The 18,181-nt window shown below is 41.0% G+C and overlaps 2 protein-coding genes across 2 annotated transcripts in view; both read left to right on the top strand.

Annotated features, from left to right (window-relative positions):
• Positions 1 to 863: 863 nt before the first annotated feature.
• On the top strand, positions 864 to 5,385 carry slc35g2b (solute carrier family 35 member G2b). Its single transcript, XM_036582313.1, has 2 exons — positions 864 to 978; positions 3,865 to 5,385. Exon 2 carries the CDS (start codon positions 3,885 to 3,887, stop codon positions 5,133 to 5,135), a length of 1,251 nt encoding a protein of 416 aa, XP_036438206.1. The 5' UTR covers positions 864 to 978; positions 3,865 to 3,884; the 3' UTR covers positions 5,136 to 5,385.
• A 7,496-nt stretch (positions 5,386 to 12,881) lies between these two features.
• Positions 12,882 to 18,181, top strand: part of nck1b (NCK adaptor protein 1b) — a 73,761-nt gene continuing 68,461 nt past the window's right edge. Inside the window, exon 1 of the mRNA XM_036582273.1 lies at positions 12,882 to 13,049. The gene's annotated coding sequence lies outside the window, so the exon portion shown is untranslated. The remainder of the gene's footprint in view (positions 13,050 to 18,181) is intronic.

The following is an 18,181-nucleotide window of genomic DNA, read 5'->3' as shown; positions in this document are numbered from 1 at the left end:
GAAGAAGAAGGAGATGATGATGGTGATGATGATGAGGATGACGATGAAGATTAGGTTGAGAATGAGGAGGGTGACAACGAGGATGATTATTGTTTTCATAACAATGATGAAGAAGATCACAATGTTGATGATGATAGTGATTATGTTGATGAAGATGATGATGGTGGTGATGAAGATGATGCTGCTGATGGTGGTGGTGGTAATGCTGCTGCTGCTGATGATGATGATGGTGTTGAAGTTGGTAAAGAAGACTATGATGACAATAATAATCACGAAAATGGGGATGGTGAAGATAATAAAGATGATGACTATGATGATGATGAAGACGACGACGATGACTATTATGGTGATGAAGATCATGTGGATGATGAACAAACAGATGATGATGACGATGATGAGGGTGATGCAGATGTTGATGGAACAGATGATGAGGATGAAAGTAATGAAAATGAGGAGAGGAAGATGATAAAGATGATCATGATGAGAAAGAGGATGTGAAGAGAAAGAAGGTGATGATGATGATGAAGGCAACGGCGAAGAGGATCATGATGACGATGAAGACGATGATGAAGAGGAGTTGGCTGAAAATGAAGATGAAGAAAATGAAGATTATGATGAAGAGATGATAAAACTGATGATGAAGCACATTTTCGTTGAATACTGCTCTGTGTGTGTTCGTTCGTTCATTTATTTATTTATTTATTTATTTATTTATTGTTTGGGGAGGTGACTGAGTGCTCAGCTCTCTTTCTTTCTCTCTCCCTCCCTCCTCTCTCTCTCTCTCTCTCTCTCTTACAACACACACAGTCTCTCTCTCTCTCTCTCTCTCTCTCTCTCTCTCTCTCTCTCTCTCTCTCTCTTTGTGTGTGTGTGCGTTAGTGTGTGTGTGAGGGCAGAATGGCGGCATGGCTCGCGCGCTGCTCGGTGTGTTGAAGCTCCTCACGCGCCTCCAGCAGCGCTGAACAGCACAGCAGCGGGGTGAGTACGCACGCACGCGCACACATACAAATTGCACATTATTTGTCTTTGCAGGAAAAACTGCGCACGAAGGAAAAGCGGCAGTTTGGTCAGACAGATGGGATCACTGAGGGTTTCGGTAGACGCAACAAGAAAACTGCACCGTGCAATAGATAAGGATAAGCGCGCGCGGAGAGGCTGAGAAAAGTAGTCAGCTTTAACCCACCGGCTCTCAGAATGACCATGGAAATACTGGGAAACATTGAGATTTACTGGAGATTTATCACTGTGAGAAATTACAGTAATGAAGATGAGGACAGTGAATATGATGACTATACCCATCAGTCTGTGTCATATCAGTAACATGAGTGACCAGATCATCTGGAACTGGATGTTAAACAAATGCGTACCTTTGCAACGTAAGTAGCCTTTAAAGTGCTCGGCTCGTCGAAGACGTTGCGTTGTTTCTTTTGCATAAAAAAGAAGTAGTGCCCGTTCTGATGGGTCACTTCTGACATGAAGAAACCTGAAGAATTGCTCGATTCAGTCGAGGAAAGAAATCCCACACAGCTAGAGAGGCTTACATGGAGCCATTTGCACGTCTCTCTTTTCAGTCTGCAGAACTAAGAGTGTTTGATAGGGAACATACAGTGCTATCAGTCAACACACAGCCATCAACAACCTGGTGCATTTTTGGAGATGATAATAGAGAGGGGGGCTGAAAGAGAGCCAACAGGAGGCTTTTACTGCCCCCTGGTGGTCCGATCTGCATAGCTGGTGGTAGAGCTTTTCTCCACCAGCTTTTCTCGTGGAAGCATGTTCGAATTACCTGTTCCACCTTAAATGGTGGAGCCACAGAATAAGCAGCTGGAATATAAGAAATCAGCTTCAGCTTTATTAGCTGTCTAAACAAATCTCACCAAAACCAGAGCAGTGAAAGCCCACCAGGTCCCACTGAAAGCAGCCAGCTTTCCATTGAGAGGTCATATCTGCACGTTCATCTGGAAGCCTGAAGGCTAGTCTCGAGTTTCTGGACCAAATTGTTGATGTATTATTTCCAAATAGTAGCTGTAATCCTCTGTGTAGATTGTTTAAAGCGATATTCTTTAAAATGATGCAGTATTTCTGTGTGTTTTCTCCATCCTCGCTGTGCAATCCTGTCACCACTTCCAGTGTTACATAATTCCTTCCCCCATCCCACTGAATCAAACTCACTGTACTGTATGGCTTATCTGAGCAGGCGCTACCGCACTTAAATATAGAAATTGCTTCGCACATGAGCGAAGGAGAGAGTGAGGGAGAGTGAGAAACACATGAAAGAGAGAGTGCAAGAGAGAGAGAAGGAGAGAGAGAGAGAGAGAGAGAGAGAAAAGGAGAGCACTGAAGCATTGAGTTATGAATTATGTAAGGATTTCATCTGCATTTGGGGAAACCTCAGAGCAAGTTTGTGTTGGCTGTAAATATGCTTCCATTTCCTATTTAGAGAGTCTTTTTCAACATTGTTCCATAAATGAGACTATATACATGTTGTGCAGCTGATCCTTTAAAAAAAACTGTCACTGAAAAAAGATAAATTGTCAATGTTGCTCATTTATGAGGGTTAAGATCGAAGTACTGCAGCCGCTCTAGAAAAAAAAAATATTAAACAGTATGTCGTCAGTATTGTTTAAAATTTAAATAGACTGTATTATATATTGGACATGGGCCAGTATACAAATTTAATATCATGATAATTACCACATATTTTGTAATAGATTACAATAATATCACAAGGAAAAAAGATGCTAAATAAGAAAATGCATGTACATATTGCTGCTCTCACAAGAAAACCTCGTATCTCCAAGTTTGTCATTTTTCAGTTTTTGACATAATTTGAAAATGCATGTTGCCCTTTATATTGCATGTAAGTTGCATAATGAATAGACCAAAAGAAACGGCCCAGAATGACTTGGAAAAAATTCTGGTTCCATTGACTTGCATTAAAAGTGAAGTATGTTTTCTGCTTCTCCTGTAAAGTTCTCATTTTGGAGATATGAGGTTATGTTCTGACAGCAGCAATATGTGCTGAGTTCTGAATGTCATCTCTAATAACAGTGATGATTTGGCGGCTATGCATTTTGAGAATTTTTGTCTTCGAAAAACTTCTCTGATGGCACTTTGTTTAATGGTGCAGCAGTTTTCATTCATTTCTGGAATCCTTTTAGCATGAGCTATGAGGGTGAAGGCCAATAACAGACTAAAACAGCTGTACAAACATCTGTTCGAAAAGAATCTGAATGGAACCAAAAAATTGGGGCCTCATTAAACTGCAGCTTGTTGTATTGAAATGCAGTGAGGAATTTCAAAGTGTCCACAATGTCAATATTGTGGGTGTTGAATGTTGCACTGTACCTTATTTTATATAACCATTGGTTCTGATGACACATTCTAATTAGTTGGGAAGCGTTTCACCCATTCTGTTATTTATCTGTGTCTGATCCACTTGTACCAGCACAACACACACTAACACTGCAGTGCTGAGAATGATCCACCACCCAAATAACACCTGCTCTGTTGTTGGGGTCCTGTGGGGGTCCTGACTATTGAAGAACAGGGTGAAAGGGGTCTCAGACCAATTACAGTCTGTAAGTGTAAAACTACAAAGTGCTCTTAACTGGTAAGTGGAGCTGATAAAGTGGACAAGGAGTGTACATGAAAGGAGGTGAACTTAATGAAGTGGCCAGTGAGTGTATACATTGCTGTATTCCTTAAGTTTAAGATAATTGTATATTGTTTTATATATATATATATATATATATATATATATATATATATATATATATATATATATATATATATATTTGAATGCACTACATTTCTGTTTTTTGCCTTTCAGCTAATAAAAACACTTGGATTTTTGTTTTGCAGTCCCCAAACTGAGGTCAACCATGGATCCGTCCTCGAGTGGTCAGCAGTATGGATCGAAGAAACGAGTCAAAATCCACCCCAACACGGTCACGGTAAAATACGCCACACACTTCCCCCAACCAGGTGATGAGGGCTATGATGATGCCCCTTCTTTTGAGGACTTTAGCTCCTTTATGGACAACAACCCCAGCAGGAGGCTGGTGTCAGATACTGGGCACGGGAGGACTTTGTTTGGGACGATGGATGCTCGGCCCAAGTCGGCTGGAGACCAGAGGGATAAGGGTGTCGGCAGCCAGCTGGCTAGTTTCGGCGAGGCTTCGGTTTTAGCGTCCCGCGTGACCTGGGGGGCACTTTTTGGGGCCGCAGTAGCTCACGGCTGTGTCGCCCTCATCACCCGGCTCGCGGCCGACCGCTCCAAAGTGCCATCCTTAGAGCTCATATTTATCCGCTCCGTAATCCAAGTGTTGTCTATATTGGTGGTCCTCTACTACAAAGAGGCCCCGTTTGGGCCGAAGGGCTACCGGCTGCGCCTCTTCTTCTATGGCGTCTGCAACGTCATCTCCATCACATGCGCCTACACTTCTTTTGCCATCGTCCCGCCCAGTAATGGCACAATCATGTGGCGGGCCACCACCACCGTCTTCAGCGCCGTTCTGGCCTTCTTGCTTCTGGATGAGCGTCTAGCTTACACGGATATAGTCACTGTAGTGGGCAGCCTTTTCGGCCTGTGCTTGGTCATGATCCCCAACATTGCGGATGAGGAGAAATCGGCCTTGGGCTTCTGGAAGGAGGCTTTCGGCTACACCATGACGGTCATGGCCGGCCTGACCGCCGCCCTGTCCATGATCGTGTACCGGGCCATCAAGGAGCGGGTCAGCATGTGGACGGCGCTGTTCACCTTCGGCTGGACGGGGACGGTGTGGGGGGCGTCCACCATGTTCATCATGCAGGAGCCCATCATCCCCCTGGACGGGGAGACGTGGGGCTACCTTATTGGCATCTGCATCTGCTCCACCGTAGCATTCCTGGGCGTCTACTACGCCCTCAACAAGTTCCATCCAGCCCTGGTCAGCACCGTCCAACACCTGGAGATTGTGGTGGCCATGTTCTTGCAGCTCATCGTGCTGCGGATGATCCCCTCTGCTTACGACATCTTCGGCGCCTTGGTGATCATGGTTAGTGTGTTCGTCCTGACCGGCATCAAGCTTTACTGGGTGGGCAGGGCTATTCGGCAGGATTACCAAGAGATCCTAGACTCGCCAATCAAATGAGAGTGCCACCGAAGCTCATCTGTATGTATGTGGTACATGTGAACGTGTGGTTGACAGTATGTGTGGTTGTACGTATGTATGTTTGTATAGTGTTTCCCCAGCCACCTCCGCTCCTCCAAACGTGCAATTGATGAATGTCTCAGTATTCATCTATTTATTTTGTATAGTGTCGTTGAAAGAGTGCCAATGGTATAATGTCTTTGCTAACTGTTGATGTGTGAAATAATAAAACAAAAAATGATCCACAGTGCCTCCCTCTGATAGCATTGATTTTTCTGTTGGCATCGTTATTGGTAACAAATGTAACAGGCTTTCTTCTTGGCAACAAGCTGTTATGGAGACATAAACCATGTTGTGCTATATATCTTCCTTAGCAGAACAAGTTCAACCCCTTTGCGGTCTCCAAATGCATTTGTTTCTTTGTATTCGGCTTGCCTTAAATGACCTAATGGTTCCAGAAGCCTTCTTGGAGACGTTCCATGCATATTTATAAAGCAAGAGAGACCAAAAAGTCTGACTGAAGCTTTAAATTAACTGCTATTGATTTTCCTCACCAAGCTCGACTCAGTCTGCCAAAGCAATCAGTGCGATCTATGTGCCAGCGAAGGTGGGCGAATGAAGAAGTGTCTGTGGTTTAAGAGTGGGCGAGGAGGTCATGATATCTCTTGTGCTAGTAGACCTGAAAGGGAACCCTTTTATTGTCTTTATGCTAACACAAATAGTGATTACAAAGGGCCAACTTGTAGCATAGTATTCCTAGTATGTAGCTTCTATAGAAGGGATGCAAGTGTATATTCCCATTCAAACATATGTTGTTCTCACTGTTTTGTTTGCGCTACATTAGCTGCTACCTTGCTGCCTATCTGTACTCAACAAGTAATTGCTTCCATTCAGATTTGATGAAATATTTAGTGAAAAATGGACTAGCGAGGACGTATGATGGCATTTGATGTTATATGGTGATCCGATTTAAAGGCCTATGAGCTAAACTCAAGGAACACAAATATATGAACTGCAGAACTAAAAAGTGTATATATAAAATATAGATTTTTTAGTTCTGCAGTTACAGATTGTAGTCCATCTGTTAGTCTGTATAATTGTTAGCTGTCTTTATTTCCACTGATCACTGGCCAGGGACTCCACAGGTCCATCACTGAGCAGGTACTATTTGCATGGTGGATCATTTTCATTGCTTCCTGTATATATATATATATATATATATATACATATATATTATGGCATGTATATGTGTGTGTATGTATAATCATTAAAAAATAATAATTATTAATTAATAATGATTACAATTATTATTATTATTAAATCAACATGCAGTGTGTCATCACATAGTCAAAAATGAACTCAATAAACTTCTTTATTCTTTACAAACACTGAAGTTCCTGCTAAAGCCTGAGTAGACTGATAAATCAATGCGATGATCAGTTATTAATCTTAGTGTTACTGAACTCTGCTAAATCCTAAGTAGACTGATAAATCAATGTGACGATCAGTTATTAATCTCAGTGTTACTGAGCTCTGCTAAAGCCTGAGTAGACTGATAAATCAATGTGACGATCAGTTATTAATCTCAGTGTTACTGAGCTCTGCTAAAGCCTGAGTAGACTGATAAATCAATGTGATGATGTTATTAATCTCAGTGTTACTGAGCTCTGCTAAAGCCTGAGTAGACTGATAAATCAATGCGATAATCAGTTATTAATCTCAGTGTTACTGAGCTCTGCTAAAGCCTGAGTAGACTGATAAATCAATGTGATAATCGGTTTTGTCATATATATTGTAAATATGTGCTATGAGAATATGTTTATTATGTTTATTGTGTACTGTAATGGAATATGTTACTGAAATGAGGACAGTGTATTCAGCCATCACTACCTTTTTAAAGTATTCTTCCCAGCAGAGTACATAATATACTGTACTCATCTATGCACAATAATTCTTTTTCAAATGATCTGCCAGGAATTTGACCACATTTCAGATTGAAGGCATATCAGATGATATCAGAGGATTTCAGATGTTCGAATGGTGATCCTAATTCAAATCCAGGTTCAAATCCAGCTTCCCTATTGTTGCTGTTGTTTTCTATGATCTGCATTATCTTCTATCTTGCTGCTTCTCTGACGTGTTCTGTCTGCTGTCATGCTAATGGCCTGCGGCAGGCGCGCAAATGAAATTCACGCCATCCTCAGCACGACCACAGCTGCCTCAGCTACTCCAGCTGCCCACAGCTCAGACATCATTTTCTGATTTTCATTTTTTCCCCACAACCACAAGGCAGGAATTAAAGCCAAAGTAATTAGCTCTCTCAGCTGCTAGCGTCACGCCTGTGTAAGAGCAATGCTGTTATGACTGCAATGATGAAAATTACAACTGTTTTTAAAGGGGGTGGGGGGTGGACTCGGAAAGAATTTGTTTATTTCGATGCAGTAATGAAACTGACAGGCCTTTTTGCACACCTGCTCCACCAGGCGGCACTTCAGAGACAGACTGCTGCTCTGTGGTTGTCATACTGATACTGATCAGCGCTCTCACTGTTTCGCTTCTTGGCAGCACAATAGAGCTGAAAAGCAGCACAACGATTTGTGGTTTCTCACCATTTCTCAGCCTCTTAAAAGTAGGACAGAAGAATTCAGGCATGTAGCATGAATGATACCGTATATAGGGACGAACCAGTATAGAGGTTTTGAGCCAATAACAGTAAGCAGTAGTTAAAGGGCCGATATACTTTTTTCTTGCATTTTAATTTTTTCCCAGAGGTCTTCTTATTCTGTCTATGTGGCTTTATGTTCCAAAAACAGTCATAATTCATTTTTACATGACAATTTCCCAGCCTTTCTTTGTCCCATAGAACAAAATATGTTTTGTTACTCTGCCTTTAAGACTGATGTATGTAAATGACCTCTGTTCCGATGTTATCCTGTATTATGCCTCATTTAAATAGTTTTCCGGACTGAAACACTTGTTATAACCTCAATATAACTAGAGCCAAACTATTGGAGGCTGAATAGATGGATATATGTAAATGTGTTGGTTTTTTGTGACATCACAGCAATGAATTCAAACCGGGCCATTTTGAATAGTACAGTGTGGTACTTTTTGAAGCTTTACTAATGTTTCTTTTCTACACCAAACTGTTTTATTTTTGGAGAGTGAGGTAATTTTTTTCATAATATGTAATATAATAATATAATATGGGCCCTTTAACACCTTTCTGTGACCAATTCTGATATGAATAATCAACTGTTATTTATTTATTTATTGTCATTTTAAAACAGATACTTAATTGATTAAGTTTTGATTAATTGATTAATTTTACATAGTCCCTACCCACCATTAGGGCACTAAATACAGAATGCTAAATTGTTGGTTGTAATTATGATCTTTAATTCTAATGTCAGATCAATAATAATTATCATTTTTTCCAATTGATCAGCGAATAATATACGCCTTTATAACACGGTAAAAAGTTTGTAGACACCTGCTTATCCAGTGTTTCTTCTGAAATCAAAGGTATTAAGCAGGAGTTTGTCCTCCTTTGCTCAAGTAACAGCCTCTACTCTTCTGACTTTACACTAGGTGTTGGAACATTGCTGTGAGGATTTGATTGCATTCAGCCACAAGAGCACTGGTCAGGTCAGGTACTAATGTTGGATGATCAGTTCTGGACACTCCAACTCATCCCAGAGGTATTGGACTTTATACCCCTCCAGCCCACACTTGGCCTTGAGCATGGTGACCTTAGGCTCGTATGTGGCTGCAACCTATTCTATTAGCAATGCTTTTACAAGCTGTACATGCAACAGTGCAATGGGTGCACATTTAGCTGAATTCCTGAATATGTATGTTAGCATTTGTCTCCTAACCACACACAGACAAGATTCACTTTGATGACCATCTTCATATGGTTATGTAAATGATGATGATGATGATGATATAAAGGCAGTTTTGTATGGAGTGAAATTAGCATTCTTAATTTAATACGCCATGGCTGTTACCCAGAGCAAACATCCATTTGATCTCCTCTCCCCCTCTCTCTGATTTGTGGATTACTGCACATATGCACATTCATATGTAGTACCATGGTGAAATGGTGGGGGGGGGCAGTGGAGGGTTGCTGTAGGATGAGTACTGTGGGTCCATCTGTTTGTGCAGGAAACAGATTGCATCCTGGAGTATGTGGTGCACCCCTCCATTCATCTCTCCTAATTGTGAGGGGTCATGGTGTGCATGACCAGTATGCCAGCTGAGTGAAGACACAATCAAAACAAACTAAAGGAGCAACAATTAGATGTTCATGTTGTCTTTCTTGTTCTTCACAGATATATTAGAAAAATGAACACTACTGTAAAGTTTGCCGTAGGATGCTACATAATGAACAGGGCCTTTTCTTGCTATAAATGGTGTAAGCTTGAGTATGACTATGAGCTTTTTGGATTTTATTCATTATCATTTGTAGAAAAAATGAGTTCAGAGGTTTTTTTGTGGCTAGTTAACTATTAATTACAATTAAGTGACCCTTATTAGTCCCACAACAGGGAAATTTCACCACATACACACTAGTGAATATGCACACTAGCCCTCAGCCCCTTTGTTTTTACTACGTACAAAAATGTGGCGGTATTTAGGGCCCTCCAAGTAGGACATCATTGTGTGGCGGTATTTAGGGCCCTCCAAGTAGGACATCATTTAAATAGTGGCAAACCTTGACTGTTAGAGCTACACTTTCAATTGGGCAGAAGTGAGAAAAAAACCTGTTTATGATAATGCTAATTATTGCTAGCCCATCAATAGGATTCTAGTGCTATGTTATTGATTCATATGAACATTTTTTGGCCATTCCAGATTAAATGCGATCATTGTAAAAGACCTTCCTTCTTTTATTTAAAGCTTGTAATAGACATAGTTACAAATATTTAACCTTGAATGTTGTAGTTGTACACAACTCCTTCGGTAAGAGTCTTGGCATAGAACTGCTGCTGTTTTCCTTTCTTTAACAGCTGACAGAAACCTGGTTAGACTATGGCTAGTATTAGGTCAATCCTGATTGTTCAGTTTTCTGATGGGCAGTTCAGAATTTTAGCTCTTTAGTTTCCAACCAAAATTTAGCAATGAGATAAGAATAAAAGTACAGTGCTTGCAGAGTTTAAAACATCAAGCATGATGATTCTGTTAAATGCAAAGTGAGCTATTACAGATGTATTTTTCTTTCACAGAAATCATTAGTCCTTCTCAGAAGACCTAGAAGGTCTAGAGGGCAGAAAAGTTCCTGTCTGTGTTTAGAGCCCCCAGATGTTCAGAAATAGCCCTGGTAATGAGATTCCTGGTCTTCCAGCCAGGAAAGATGTCTTTACTGTAGTGGCTGGGGTCAAACATGTAGGTTACTACATATTTCAGAGTTAGCTGTAGCCGTTCAGTGGGCAAGTGAACAGCAGAGACCCTTTTATGTTTTACACACTGGATCCGCATGAGAAGCAGAGAACCTTGGCTGAAAAAGCAAAACACAAAAATGCTGCATATGACTCATTTAAACTGGTCTGATTTAAGGTTTACTTGTACCATGTAAAATGTACAGATCTACAGTTTGCCTGAATATCTTATTGGTGTTAACCTACATTTTTCAGATTGCTGCATGAATGTTGTTCCGAAACTTATTTCCAATAGTTAAGATGATCCTAATGCTGTGCATTTGGTTGGTATGGTGTAGTGGGTAACACCTCTGCCTTGTATGCTGTAGACTGGGGTTCAAGCACCCTACACTGTATCAGTAAGAGTGCTTGGGCAAGACTCCTAAAACTACCTTTGGTAAAATGGTCTTGTAAGTTCTTGCCAAATGCAGTAAATTTATATGGTTGGGAAAATATTCATATCTAAAATTAAGGAAGTCTAAAGCTTTAATAGATGGATTAGCTGTGATTGTGTAGCTTTGGTGATAAAAACCCTATAAACGTGTATCAGCGCTGCCTGGCAGGCAAATTTGAGACGAACATAAGGAAGGGTTATTAAAATCAGATTTGTTACCTTCCGTGTAGCCTCTCACTCTGACACATTATAAAAAAAAAAATAAAATAAAACGTATAGATGCAAAACATTAGATGTATAGGTGGTCTAAAGCCATATAAAAAAAGCTCCTATACTTCCCCCTAAGATCCACTTATGTTTGTGTGGTTTTATGTACCAAAAACAGTCATAACTAATTTTTCATTACTTTTTCCAAATGTATAGTTACAATTAAACAGCTTATTTTTAAATTACTGTTCCTTTAAGGCTGGTGTATGTAAATTGCTTCTGTTCTGATTGGCTGCCCTGAATTATGGCTTATTTAAGAAGCAGTCCAGATTGAAAGACTTCAACACACTTCAACTTCAGCATGAATGGGCGGGGCTAATCCACTGTAGACTGAGTAGGAGGCTATATATATTATGACCACCTCCTTGTTTCTACGCTCATTGTCCATTTTATCAGCTCCACTTACTATATAGGTGCACTTTGTAGTTCTACAATTACAGACTGTAGTCCATCTGTTTCTCTGCATACTTTGTTAGCCCCCTTTTACCCTGTCCTTCAGTGGTCAGGACCCCCATGGACCCTCACAGAGCAGGTACTATTTGGGTGGTGGATCATTCTCAGCACTGCAGTAACACTGACGTGGTGGTTGTGTGTTGCGCTGGTGTGAGTGGATCAGACACAGCAGTGCTGCTGGAGTTTGTAAACACCTCAGTGTCACTGCTGGACTGAGAATAATCCACCAACCAAAAATATCCAGCCAACAGCGTCCTGTGGGCAGCGTCCTGTGACCACTGATGAAGGACTAGAGGATGATCAGCACAAACTGTGCAGCAGCAGATTAGCTATCGTCCCTGACTTTACATCTACAAGGTGGAGTGTCTAATAGAGTGGACAGTGAGTGGACACAGTGTTTAAAAACTCCAGCAGCACTGCTGTGTCTGATCCACTCATACCAGCACAACACACACTAACACACCACCACCACATCAGTGTTACTGCAGTGCTGAGAATGATCCACCACCCAAATAGTACCTGCTCTGTGAGGGTCCATGGGGGTCCTGACCACTGAAGGACAGGGTAAAAGGGGGCTAACAAAGTATGCAGAGAAACAGATGGACTACAGTCTGTAGTTGTAGAACTACAAAGTGCACCTATATAGTAAGTGGAGCTGATAAAATGGACAATGAGTGCAGAAATAAGGAGGTGGTGATAATGTTATGCCTGATCTGTGTATGTGTAGCCGTAATGTGTTAACATCACAAACAAAGTGAATTCAAAACTGGTTGTTTTCTCGGTTTAGTGTCCATATATGAGCTGTATATACGTTTTTTTTGTTTTCAAACTTTGAAAGTGATTACATGCAACATCAAACTCTTTTGTTTAGAGAAAATAAAAAGATGAGGCACATTCAGTTTTCCATGATATGGGCCCTTTAAAGAAGAAGCGAGAACATTTCCATTGTAAAACAACCGTTTACAACGTGAGACGCCAACACGCCTCTTGATTGACGTAAGAACGGGCCAACGAGAGGAGAGATCGCTCGCCGACAGCCAATGAGAGTGGAGACGGAACACCCTCCTCCAGTGACAAGTCAGAAGGAGGCGTTCGCACGCCTCTTGATAGACGTAAGCGTCGGCAAATCAGTTGAGAGTTGTCTCACGGGCTGTGTCGGCGTTCATCCAATGGGAAGTTAGATGGAGGTTGGAGGCGGGGCTCTCTCCCGCTGGATGTGCTGGAAAACCGTCCCATAAAGGCGGGTGACGGTTGGCTCTCGGTTCGGGAGGGGAGTGTGTTGAAGGTTTATTATTTTATTTTTTCGCCGGGCAGGTATGTTTTGTGCACCGAGTCGTGTGAATAATCCAGCCGAATAAATGCAGGGAGATTCGTTTGCAGGTAAGGCGAGTGAAACGGTGATTTATGTGAGCCCAGTTTGGCTCTTCTGCTGCAGTAGCCTGAGCTGCTAACTGCCCGCAGACTGTAGTGCTAGCTCGGGGTAACGTTAATCTGTATGGAGCTGTGCAGAGAAACGGGATCGACCACGGAATAAATGTGATAAAACGGGTTGGCAGGTGAGCGTGTAGCCCGTATACAGCGAGTATTTGGTAAAACGGAGCAGAAAAGAAATCACACCGGCCTGATAAGCTACCGTGAAGTCATCTGAGATGCTGTTTTGTCTTGGCTAGCTGGCTAACTTAACCTCGCTGTTATCAAACTGCGGTTCACTGACCGCCATACATACACAGTGCAGGCTAGATGGACACTAACGAAAGAGCAGTCCAGCTCCCATCTGCTGCCTTTATCGGCTTTCATGTGACTCTAAAGTCTGATTCTGATGGTTTTTAATGTTTTCAGACTGTGTAGGTAGCGAGCTGAGATTTAATGAGGGACTAAATACGGGCTGTATTGACCCTGGGCTGTGTTTAGCCTACCAAAATACCATCAGTTTCTTTTTAACCCCACATTAAAGCAGACTCTGGATGAAGTTAAAGGGGACTTACACCGATTTTTCTGTGTAATTCAGTGGCTGAGATGTAAACAAAGTCATTCAGGGTGGTTTGATGACGGTTAACTGTAGAGAAACTTAACCCTGGTTTCTTTACAGTGGTGGTGATAGGAATCAGGAGTTGTGATGACTTCAACGCAAATCTAGCCGTTTTATTTACCATCCAAAACCACCAGCGGACCTACACGTGTTTTCTAGTATTGTATGTAGTGTTGATGATGGTAAATTGGTGGTAAGTCTAAAAAAATAAGCATTTTTGGGGACTCACTATGCCCTGCAAGTACCTCTCCACCATTAACTGATTTAAAAAATGTCTTGGGCCAAAATTTTATGTCAAAGCTGTTGTTAAACAATGTAATAGGCATGAAGCAGCATATTTGTAAGCACTTCAAGTAATAACTTTGTATGAAGGAGCTTTTAGAGGTGGGTGTCTGGTTCCTATCACCACCACTGTGTACAATTCGGTTTCGGTAAGTTGCTCTAGAACGGAGCATTTTGCACAAGACCACTCTGAATAACTTTGATTACATTTAAAACGAAATTATTCTGAAATTTTGAAAACTTGGCAGAATTCCCCTTTAAGGATGACGTCTACAGTCTCATGGCTCCTGAACAGCACTGCTCAGTTTAGTATGGGCACCTGGATTTTTGGCCTCAGACGAATCAGCTCCACATGCATCCCCTTCAGTTACACAGCTCAGTTTCATGTGGCACAGTCTAAACATGTTTTTGACAAACCTGCTTTTGCCTGTTTGATTGCCGCTCACTTGCGTGTTTGTAGTGCTCTTTTCATTTCAAATGCAGCTGAGTCAGGTCAGAGGAAGTCTGGAGAGATGATTTTTCAGTGTGTGGAAAACAGATTCATAGTTGTTATTAGGGAAAACATTCATTTTCCAAGTCAGTCCAAACCATGTTTTTCAGTGTGGCTCACTAGCCTATATTTATATGGAGCCAGATTTTTTTTTTTTTTGTTACTGAGTGTACCAAGTCGTGGGGGTGGGGGGTGGAGGGTGTGTGTGTGTGTGTATGCAGAAAGCTCGTAGACCTAATTAGGTTTCCTCTGTACTCATGATTCATGCTTATCAGGCCTTGCGTCTCATAACCATTCCTGAAAACTAGTGAGATCACACTATATTTACCTCTGCAGTTTCATTCTGGCACTTATGCCGCTCATTTCAGCCAGACCGGTCAGATGACGTCAGTCACTGTATGTATAAATACTCTGTGTGGAAGTTAATAAGAGGTAAGTTGGAATAGAGGTGGTAACCACAGCACAGCGCGTCATATTACTACTCCTAATAGGCATCGTTCAGACCAGACAGCTTTCAGAGGGTAACTACAAAACATGTGTGGTGCTTCCTGCAGTTGAGTCACAGAAGCTTCAGTCATGAATCCAAAATAATGAGTGTTATAAACCTCGACGAACAACAGAGAAGTAAACGTGCTCGTTGGAGCAAGAGACAAAATCATGTACGTGGATTAAGCTTAGTCTTAGAAGTGCAGTGTCTGTGGTGAATTGCTGTTGAAAATTCTTTTAGTCTACACTCTTAAAAAAAGATGGTTCTCCACGGGTTCTTTAGTAAAGAAATGGTTCTGTGTAGAACCATGAACACTCAAAGAACCCTTTGCATGATTAAAGCGTTCTTTGCATCATGAAGGTGTTCTTCAGATTGATGGAGAATGTGCTGGGTATGGTTCTATATAGAACCTTTTTGAAAATAGGTCTATATAGCACCAAAAAAGGGTTCTGCTATTGTTATGAAGTGAAGCTTTTTACCGTTCAAGAACCCTTTTTTTGGTGCTATATACCCTTTTTGAAAATGTTTCATATAGAACCATATACAACACATTTTCCATCAGTCCGATGAACATGATGTAAAGAGCCAGTTTGTGGTTCTATATAGAACCATTTTCTTTACTAAAGGACCCTTAAAGAACTGTCTTTTTTTAAGTGTGTGGGTTTAAGCCTAATCTAGGTCCGGGAAACCGGCTCATAGTCTGTTCCATATGAATGTGATCTTACTTTGCTGCTATTAAACTCAAGTGTTCTAACAAAGCGATGTATCACAGGGTTCTGCGGTAAGGTTTTCTTGCCTAGGGGTTCTGCTCTTTGCTTCTGATCTGAAATAAACAGGAGCACAGAGCAAAATCTGTGAGTGTAAACCTGATATGAACTTTTTTTATTCACTCTTCTTTCCTTTTACTCCTATCAGTCAGAGAGGATGTTTAGTTCAGCACTCTTGATATTTCCTACATTGTCCAAGCCATTAAGGATTACCTGAACAATATTAGGAGCGACCATTTTCACTCATTCAGTGTTTATCCATTCTTTTCTTGCAGTTATTTGTTTCATCTGCGTTTCTGTCTTTTATATAATTAACACAAAGCAGGTCTGTGTCTTTGTACCAGCAGGTCTGACCTACAAGCCTGTTTGCTGGACAGCCATTTCTTGCTGTAACGTCTTGGTAGTTTCACATTTGTTGAAATAGTCTTGTATACTATAATGCGTTTTTTGATAATTAGGATTATCAAAAGTTCGGAATTCAAAAGCTCAGTACTGCTGAACAGAGAGCCGTTCTGGAGCTGAAAGAGTCGCCTCTTATTGGTGAGCTGAGCTAAATGATCTCTCTAAAAAGAGCTAGAATGCCCATCACTAGTTGTGCGAATGTACACGCTGCTTTCCACTGCATTTTAATTTCAAACAGCCCTGACACCAAGATCTTTATTTTGTACGAGGTATAAAACTTCTCAATGCAGTCAAATTACATGCTCCATTCAGGAGATTTTTCTGTTGTATAAGTGGGCCATTTATCTGCTAGTAGTTTTTTGGCAGTCTGTTTTAAAGCTAGTGCGTGACGAAGTGAGGATGCTAAATTGGCTAATAATATCTGACTGAGCTTAAAATCTGTGCACTACACAGAAAAACACAAACTTTTTAACCGATGAGTTTTACCTTCAGTGAAACGAGACCACAGCAAAGGTAAAAGACGTGTTACAGTGAACCAGCATTTCTTAACTCACAGCTACGCAGGTTAGTTATTTAGGAGGGCTGGGTTTCCTGAAAGCGTCTTGGCACGTAAATGATGTTTACATGGTAGAGCGAGCATCACTTTGAACACTCTCTCTACCAGTTAAGACGATCTTAACACTAACGCTATTTAGGTCATGGGTTCTGCAATATTGAAAGCATTATGTGAGCATTTTGAAAGCACTGTGGAACCCTGGATCGATGCTCTGCTCTGTATTGGCTGACACTCTGGGTTCAGTGTCAGAAGCAATATTGGGAGAGGAAGAGGTTGCATCGGTGTGTCATATAGCCTGGCTAGAGAGCCCGTTATACACTTATACACCCTTGATCTGGATGGTGAATGGCACCGCAGTAAATGTAGCACCTCAGGAGCGTCCACTTTGCTCTAGTTCTCCTCCTGTTCTAGGACACATTGTCTGCTGCTAATTAAGTGGCGCTAGTTTAATAATAGTGCATACCTGTGTAACATAGAAGAGCAGCATTGCCATATATATATATATATATATATGGCAATGCTGCTCTTCTATGTTACACAGGTATGCACTATTATTAAACTAGCGCCGCTAAATTAGCAGCACACAATATGTATGTGTGTGTGTGTGTGTTTTTTTTTTTTTTCCAAAAAAAGTTGTGACAGTTTGAAAAATGTAAATAAAAACAGACAGCAGTGATTTCCAAGTCATTTTTGACTTGTATTCAACTGTAAGCAGTACAAAGACAATATATTTAATGTTTCAGCGAATTAACTTTTATTGTATTCATTTATTCTAAATTTCATGCCTGTAACATGTCCTGTAAAAGTCGGGACAGGGGCATGTTTACCACATCACATTTCCTTTTAACAGCGTTCAGTAATCATTTGCATACTGAAGACACCAGCGTTGTAGTTGTGAAAGTTCTTGAGCTTTATACTTTATAGAAACATTTGATGTAGTTTTATCTCAATTCTAATAGAAGTTAATTTGTGCTACAACACTTGCAATTTTTACAGCACCAGTGCTGCTTGCTCAAAATGTTTAGGTACAGCCCTGATAACTAAACAGTTTTTCCCTTGCAGGAGGTAATATTTATTTGTATTGTATGTAATGTGTTCTCCACACATGCAGCCGACTGTTTTACCCACTGTTTACGTACTTCCTTTTTTTGTGAAAAGGACTTTTTATGCCCTACTTTGAGCTCCACCTTCATGAGCCGTTGGCGTTAGTTTAGAAGTTTTGCACTCAGTTCTTTTTTCGCCGGCATTTAGCCCAAATTTTTTGATGGTTGTATCCAGATGCTCTCGTTACAGGATCATGTCTGACCCCTGTGAGACTATGGCGTTGTTCTCACAGCAGGTAAAAGTGGCCCAAATCCGATCTATTTCTTCATATGTGACACAGATGTGCCAGCTGTGTGTCAGTGTGAACAGCAAAAAACCCATTTAATCTGACATTATCAATTCCGATTCGAGTCACTTTCATACGTGGTACTGAATCCGATACGTATCCGATCTGC

This window comes from Colossoma macropomum, unplaced genomic scaffold (assembly GCF_904425465.1).
Source record: "Colossoma macropomum unplaced genomic scaffold, Colossoma_macropomum, whole genome shotgun sequence".
In the NCBI taxonomy this organism is placed as follows: Eukaryota; Metazoa; Chordata; class Actinopteri; order Characiformes; family Serrasalmidae; genus Colossoma; species Colossoma macropomum.
This window is presented reverse-complemented; position numbering and strand designations above follow the sequence as displayed.

Excerpts from the sequence above, each read along its gene's own strand:
- slc35g2b (XM_036582313.1), top strand. The coding sequence starts at position 3,885 with ATGGATCCGTCCTCGAGTGGTCAGCAGTATGGATCGAAGAAACGAGTC.